Raw genomic sequence first — 7624 nt, forward strand, 5'->3', positions numbered from 1 at the left:
TGGTGAAAAATGAGGGGAAAGTTTTGAGTGTGCAAAGTCATGGACATTTGGCAGAGAGATTCTCCGGTTTCGAAGATTTTGGCGAAGAAATCCTCTGATTTTGAATATTTTGACAGAGATGTCATACGGTTTTAGGTCTTTGGTGAGAAGGGTCTTATGGTTTTACGTCGTTTTTGCATTTAGATTGTTTGTACGTATTATTTTCAGAATGAATTTTTGTTATATAATTGGCGCTGATTTTTTTTTGGATTTTGAAGTTGAATCGTTCTTTGTTGTTTTGTTTTGTTAATATTTTCTCGTTCTTTCCTTGCCCTGGTTCATTTTATCAGCATCATCTCGTAATTTTGTTTTTTAATCTTTCACTTTAATGTGACACTATTTAAATCAAAGGATCGGATTTGATCCACGTAGATATTATAAAGAAAGGGTAGTATGTCGTCTTAAAACATGCCAACTACAACACAAAGCAAAATAAAACTCTATCTCTAGTATTTTTTTTTTCTTTCAGTATTTCAGTCACATTCTACACTTCAGATATGTGCCAGAACACAACGTGAATCTAATATTTACAAAATAATGCAATGAATACGCATAACATTTATTATTTTTTGAATATCTTTCAGATCAGTACTAAGCTTTCCTTTTCTTTTATTATATGTTATTATTATTATCATCATCATTATTACCTAGACATTATTCACTTGTACCCTTTTTTTCAACCTCAATCATCAACCCTCTTCACACACACAAACAAACACAAAACCACACTCTTTAAAATAAAACAAAAACATAAAAACCCTATATCTTCAGCCAAAAAAAAAAAAAAAACACCAACGACAATGGCTCTGAGCAACAACGTAATTGGAGGCATAAACTTCGTAGCAGTGCTGCTCTCGATCCCCATAATCGGGGCCGGAATATGGCTGACCACCGAGCCCGACAACGCGTGCGTGAAGATCCTACAATGGCCGGTCATAATTCTCGGAGTCCTCATCCTCCTCGTCGCTCTCGCCGGCTTCGTCGGAGCCTTCTGGAGAATCCCATGCCTCCTAATCGCTTACCTCGTCGCAATGCTCGTGCTTATCGTCCTCCTCGGCTCTCTCGTCGGCTTCGTCTTCGCCGTCACTGTTCGCGGCTCGGGACAAATCGAGCCGAGCCGGGCTTACCTTGAGTATCGGCTCGACGACTTCTCAGGGTGGCTGAGAAGGCGTGTGAAGAGCTCGTATAAGTGGGATGGGATTAGGGCTTGTCTTAGCTCGACCTCCATGTGCGCAGAGCTGAATCAGAGCTATCGTATGGCTCAGGACTTCTTCAATGCTCATATTTCTCCGTTACAGGTATGTAATGTAGAGAATATTACTTTGCTTTAGTGTGTATTAGTTTATTTTACTTTTAAATCTTTGTATGATGAAGTTTTTTATGTTCCTTGAAAAATTAGTGTAATTTTAAGATATTTTAGAGATTGATGAAATTGTTTAGCCTGGTTCCTAACAAATATCAAGCTGTGACTTAACAAATATCAAGCTGTGACTATTTTCGGTTATTGTTTAATTTTTATTTTTTTATTTTTTTATTTTTTATTTTTTTATTTTTTTATTTTTGAGATATTTTGGTTACTGGTTATTGTGTACATTATCGAAATCGTTTTCGGACCATTCACTACATTTCATTAGATCTACTGTTTTTAAATTTTGTTTACTTTTTATAGTATTTTCTTTTTGTAAGAGAGAATATATATATTTACATTGAAAGATAGCTATTAGTCTATTACTATGCAGGTACGGTACAATGTGTTTGAATTTCACAGATATATGTCTGAAAAATCGTAATGATATAGCCTGAATCGTTTTTCCCTTTTTTTGGGGTTGAAATTTGAACTAAGATTTAAAATCAAGGCAGATAATTGTTTAACTTTTCATCTTAATTTCCGGACCCCCCAAAAAAAGGACTACAATTTCAATTCCTTCTACAACTTTATTTCCATCGTGAGCCAGTTTTAATGCACACCTACCTTACACTTTAAGTACAATATTTGTCAAATTAAACGATGTTTTATCGCCCACACATTACTATATTTTGTATAGAATAAACATATTTGTAACACCAACATTAAAAAAAAAAATATATCGAATATGATAATAATTTAACAAGTAATATTTATTAATGATTTTGGAGTTTCTTGGATACTGATTTTTTTTTTTATAAATCTTTAATAATGAATTTAAAGTTTCAATGTTAATGAGGAGAAAATGAAATTGAGTTTGAAAATGTCCAACTTTAAAATGATGCTCTTTTAGAGCCTAAATCGAGCATCTATGTAAAAGCAAATAGAGAATACTAAAATAAAATAAGCTTTTCAAGTAAAGAACTAAACAACCTTTACAGCACAATAGCCACGTAAGTGCTCCTTTCGTTCCATCACGAAGATAATATTACTGATATGCTATTCGTTTTTCTTTTGTAAGAGTAAAGGATGTTGTTATTATAAACTTTATGTTTACACTCGTCAAATCAAATTATGTTGTCTCTAAACTCTAATCCAATTATCTACTGTAACTTGTAAGCTTATAACCAATTTTATTTATCACTTTATTAATATGTAATATTAACCATCAAATTTTTGTAATTTTGCTATTCATTTCTTCTAAATTAAATTAGAAAATAGAGTGATCTTAGAAATGCCAAACTCTATTATTTCTTTATTACTGAGATAATGCTAAACTCTATATATGTTTGAATATCAACCCCAAAGCATATATATTGTCTCTAAACTCTAATCCAATTATCTACATGTAACTTGTAAGTTTGTAACCAATTTTGTTTATCACTTTATTAATATAAAATATTCGCAAACAAGTTTTTGTAAATTTTGCTGTTCATTTCTTCTAAATGGAATTAGAAAATAGAGTGAGCTTAGAAATGCCAAACTCTATTATTTCTTTATTACTGGTATAATGCTAAACTCTATATATGTTTGAATATCAAGCCACAATGAACTTGTCCCTAAAAGCATATATAGTCTTCTAAAAACAATTGGATGAACAGTCAGGGTGTTGCAAGCCTCCAACGCAGTGCGGGTACACGTTCGTGAACCCGACGTACTGGATCAGCCCCATAAACAACGCGGCGGACATGGACTGCCTGGCGTGGAGCAACGACCAGACTCAGCTCTGCTTCGGCTGCGACTCGTGCAAGGCCGGCCTCCTCGCGAACCTGCGCCGTGAGTGGCGCCGTGCAAACATCGTCCTCCTCATCACCCTCGTCGCCCTCGTCATTGTCTACTTCCTCGGCTGCTGCGCCTTCAGGAACGCCAAAACCGAGGATCTCTTCCGAAAATACAAGCAGGGTTACACCTAGCCTCATTCATTGCCCCATTATTGCTTTTCCTAATTTCTCTTTTTTTTTTTTTTTTTTTACCTTTCATTTTATTGGATGTCAAGATTTCAGGGGTTCTTTTCGGATTTATTTGTTTTCTTCTTCGTCTTCTTTAACATACGTACAAAAGGGTGTGTGGGTGTATGATCGTGGTAAAAAAAAGGAAATTAATGGACGTGGGCATATGTATGGTGATTGTGAAATGTGGGAATGGATATCTTCCGAATGTACAAGCAGGGTTACACGTAATTTCTAATTTCTTAATTTCTCTTTTAATGTTATTGGATGTTGTGATTATTTAGGGGTTTTTCGAATTTACTGGATTTTTTCTTCGTCTTCTTTAACATACGTACAAAAGGGTGGGTGTATGGTCGTAAATTGATTAGTCTTGCTCTTATCGTGTTAAATGGGGAAGTTCAACAAAAGAGCAAAAATCGATGTGGGGATATATGTATGATGATTGTGAAAATGTGAGAATGGTTATCTCGATATTTGTGTATTGTTGTTGTTGTGGACAATGTGAACGTGTTTTCCGGAGACCACCGAAAGCTGCATTGTGACATTTTGAAAGTAAAATGGTGCCCCCACATTGGGCAGTGTTCAATTATTCTGACAAACAACTTTGGTTGGGACTTGGAGGGTGTTGGGGTCGAGCTCGAGAAAGTATCATTTTTTTTTTGCCTGAATCAAGGCATACCCAAAGATCAAAGTATGGATATATCAATATCGTGGTTCTGATTTATTTTTATTTTATATATATATATCGATTATCGACGGATATCTCGATTGTTATCTTATAAAATTTTTAATACCGACTACCTATTGTATCGATAACATATCAACTACCGACGGATATATCGACGAAAATCCTATAACAAAATATAATTTTAAAATAGTTTTTATTTATTTATTAGTATGATAAAATAGTTATCAAATTCTACGTATTCAAGATAATAAATAAATTCAAAATACACACTACAACTAATAAATAATATGCAAATTCTACTAATTTTTAATATAAACTCAAATATTATTGATTTTCTATTTACATACAATGAATCAATGATCTAGTTTATAATATATTTTAACAAATTATAAAAAAATTATGATACTTATATGTATATATATAAATATATATTCAAAAGCTTGATTTTTTCTCTTACATATAAAAACTAAAATTAAAATTATGACAACTATATTTATATATAGGAATATATATATATATATATATATATATATATATATATATATATATATATATACACTAAGTAAAATAATAAGTAATACTATATCATATATTACATGTAGATATATACATATAAATAGGTATTATCATATATATATATTATATATATAAATAATGAAATATTGATAATAGTAATACTAAGTAAAATAATAAGTAAAAGAAATAACGAATAACAGATAAGAAATAAAAAATAAAGAAAAAAATAAAATAAAAAAGCAAATAATAAAATTTTTGAAAAATTACACGAACTAAACAACTTGAAATGTGGAAATTGAAATCTAGTCAACAACGTTTCAACTAAGTTTCAAACATAGCCACAATTGATGACGTGGCTTTCATTAGTCATATTGGTGGTTAGAAAAGTTTTATTTTCTAATTTTAAATTGGTAATAGTGGAGAAACGAATAAGATGAAGATTGACCAAAGCAATTGCTCATTTGTGTACATATACGATTACAATCGTAACTAATTTTGGACTAACTAGTAATAAAGTAGTTGTGTGTCACTCATTTTTGGACAACTATTTAACATCCCGAGAGGTTCGATTAAAGGCCGTACCAAGTGATCGTGCTCGAGCCGGGGATGCTTTAGACCTGAGGATCCGGCTTCCTCTTCCCGAATGATCGGGAAACATGTTCGTCAAATTACCTGAAATAGGACGAAGCGAAGGTGAACTTTAAAGGGACACAAAGACGGTGCCTCTGATTACTTCTCTGACGGTCAGCATTAGTAGGGTTGAGATGGATTGATTGTGAGGTTTTGGAGCGTTTAGAGTGAATTTTGAGTGAAACAAGCTTCAGTAGACCTTCAAGCAGTGTTTTAGTACTCAAAAATTCGTTACCAAGTTTGTGTGTCGATGGTAGTATTTTTAGGCATTGGACGATGAATGAGACCCCTCTTTCTTGTTTGGAGCGCGTCAAATGAGACCTCACGGGCCTCGACAAATGTGTTGCCAATTGTGCCCACAAGAAGAGTTGTAGTCTTTATTTTGTACATTTGATGTAATAAAGTCTCACGAAGACTCTTGCTTGTAATTGCTTATTCATTAATAAAAAGTTGAAACGTTCATTCATTCTTCCTTGCCTGTTTGAAGCTTTATGATAAAACATTAGTCTTTAGTACATAAACAAACTTAACAACTTACGAAGAGACAAATGTAGATTTGCATGAACAAACTCACTACCAGAAATATAGGATACAACTACAGTTTTTTTATTTTTTTAACTCTAGTTTAGCCTTTTAATGGAGTCTTTTAAGACAGACTACGGTCACCCTTTTTTTTGTCGTTATTAGACTCTAGTCGAATATAAAACTGTAGTTAATGGAGTAATTTTCACTACAACCAATATAAGAAAGTAGTGGTAATACTCAAAAAATTAAAAATTACCAAAATTTCACCATTTTAGAATGGAGGGAAATTTCCCACTAAAATATGACATATATTCACTACAGTCTAATCTAAAGAAATAGTAATAACACTAAAAAAAAAATTCCAAAAATTAAAAATTTCCCACATTTCATATTGGAGGGAAATTTCTCAATGACAAATTGATTTGGGCGGTAGATGAAAATAAACTAAAATCTACCAAGTATTGAAAATAGACTCTTTCTTTCATCTTCGTGTATCTTTTCTTTCTATCTCAGACACCATCTCTCCATTTCTCTATCTGTGCCTAGCTCTTAAATTGCAACAACCACCACGTAAGCCACCACGCAGCACCGCCATCGTTAAACCAAAAGCCCCCAATTTCGCAACAAATGCCTCACAACGCCAAATCATTTTCAACATCTCTGTGCTTTTTTGCAACCCTCTTTTATTTTCTTCATCATCGACATTGTATCTCTCTATGAAATCTATTCGTCCCTTGCCGCTACCACCACCAAACTAACTTCTCCTCATATATGTTCTTTCTCGGCGCTCCTTGTCTCCAGTCGTCAACTCTTCGTCTCAGTTTGGCGCCACGAAGGTAAGTCCCTCGTTCTCATTACTCTCTATCTATCTCAATGTCTATATATATCTCATTTCAACATTCTCTTTATCTTTGTAAGCTCTCTAAAAAAATCCCATTTGACCTAAATCAGTTGTTGTTGATGGTTTCGTACCATGAATCAAAATCTTTGATTTAGGGTTTCGAATCACAAACTGAGCTCAGTTGTGCATCCTCTTCTCTGCTCCTCCACAAAAATGGAATACCAATTACCATAAGTCTCTATGAGCGCTCAATCTTGGTCTACATTTCTCTTTTTTATTTTTATTTTTATTTTTATTGTGACTGTTTTGCATATTGAAGAGATAGGCAAGGAATCAATTGATAAATTTGGTAGAATGAGTCCAGGTTTTTCTTATTAATCTGATTGAATGCATATTGCTCAGTAGGTGTTTGATAAAATGCTTTTGTAAGATTTGGGGTTTTATTTCTGACTTTGTTTTGTAGTTGAGAAAATTTTGATTCGAATTTTAATGTTTAAATTGGGGGTTTTGTGGATCCAATTGACTGAAACTGAGATATGCGAAGTGAAAGCCTTAAGATGTTATTTTTATTTCTTTTTTGCAGATATGGTTGGATTCTTGAAGTATTTTTGCTGAGAAGCCAGGACATGATGGTGAGGATAAAAGGGTGCGTTGTGGATCTGGAGGAGCTGAACCATTCAATCCTAAGGTTTTAGAATAATTCTCACATTAATGATTCGTTGTATTGCAATTTCGTGTAGTTGTTGAATTGATAGTAGTGATGTATTGCATTGTCAAACTCTGTTTTTTTTTATTATGTAATGTTCAGAATTTTGATGCTTCTCGAAGAGATCTCATGGTGATTTGGTGTGGGTTCGTACTCGAAGAATTTGGCGTCGTGAATCAGAGTTTAAGAAGAAGAAAAGTTGACCCAAGACATAAAGGCAGCTCGCCGGATCTCACAGCAAGGCAAGGACCTCTGATTTCTTTTTTCTGTGTCTCGAATTTCAGAGTTGGAAATTGGGATTTGAAATCTGAATATAAAACTTGTC

General features: G+C 33.4%; 1 protein-coding gene across 1 annotated transcript; it reads left to right on the forward strand.

Annotated features, from left to right (window-relative positions):
- The first annotated feature begins 685 nt into the window (after nucleotides 1-685).
- Nucleotides 686-3707, forward strand: TRN2 (Tetraspanin family protein). Its single transcript, XM_089607981.1, has 2 exons — nucleotides 686-1337; nucleotides 3046-3707. Exons 1-2 carry the CDS (start codon nucleotides 840-842, stop codon nucleotides 3355-3357), a joined length of 810 nt encoding a protein of 269 aa, XP_089464107.1. The 5' UTR covers nucleotides 686-839; the 3' UTR covers nucleotides 3358-3707.
- The last annotated feature ends 3917 nt before the right edge of the window (nucleotides 3708-7624 follow it).

This window comes from Urtica dioica, chromosome 2, assembly GCF_054948205.1.
Source record: "Urtica dioica subsp. dioica isolate 48M chromosome 2, U.dioica_male_clone48M_v1_H2, whole genome shotgun sequence".
NCBI lineage: Eukaryota > Viridiplantae > Streptophyta > Magnoliopsida > Rosales > Urticaceae > Urtica > Urtica dioica.

Excerpts from the sequence above, each read along its gene's own strand:
- TRN2 (XM_089607981.1), top strand. The coding sequence starts at position 840 with ATGGCTCTGAGCAACAACGTAATTGGAGGCATAAACTTCGTAGCAGTG. Across the intron at positions 1,338-3,045 it reads CTCATATTTCTCCGTTACAG|TCAGGGTGTTGCAAGCCTCC; the intron begins GTATGTAATGTA and ends TTGGATGAACAG.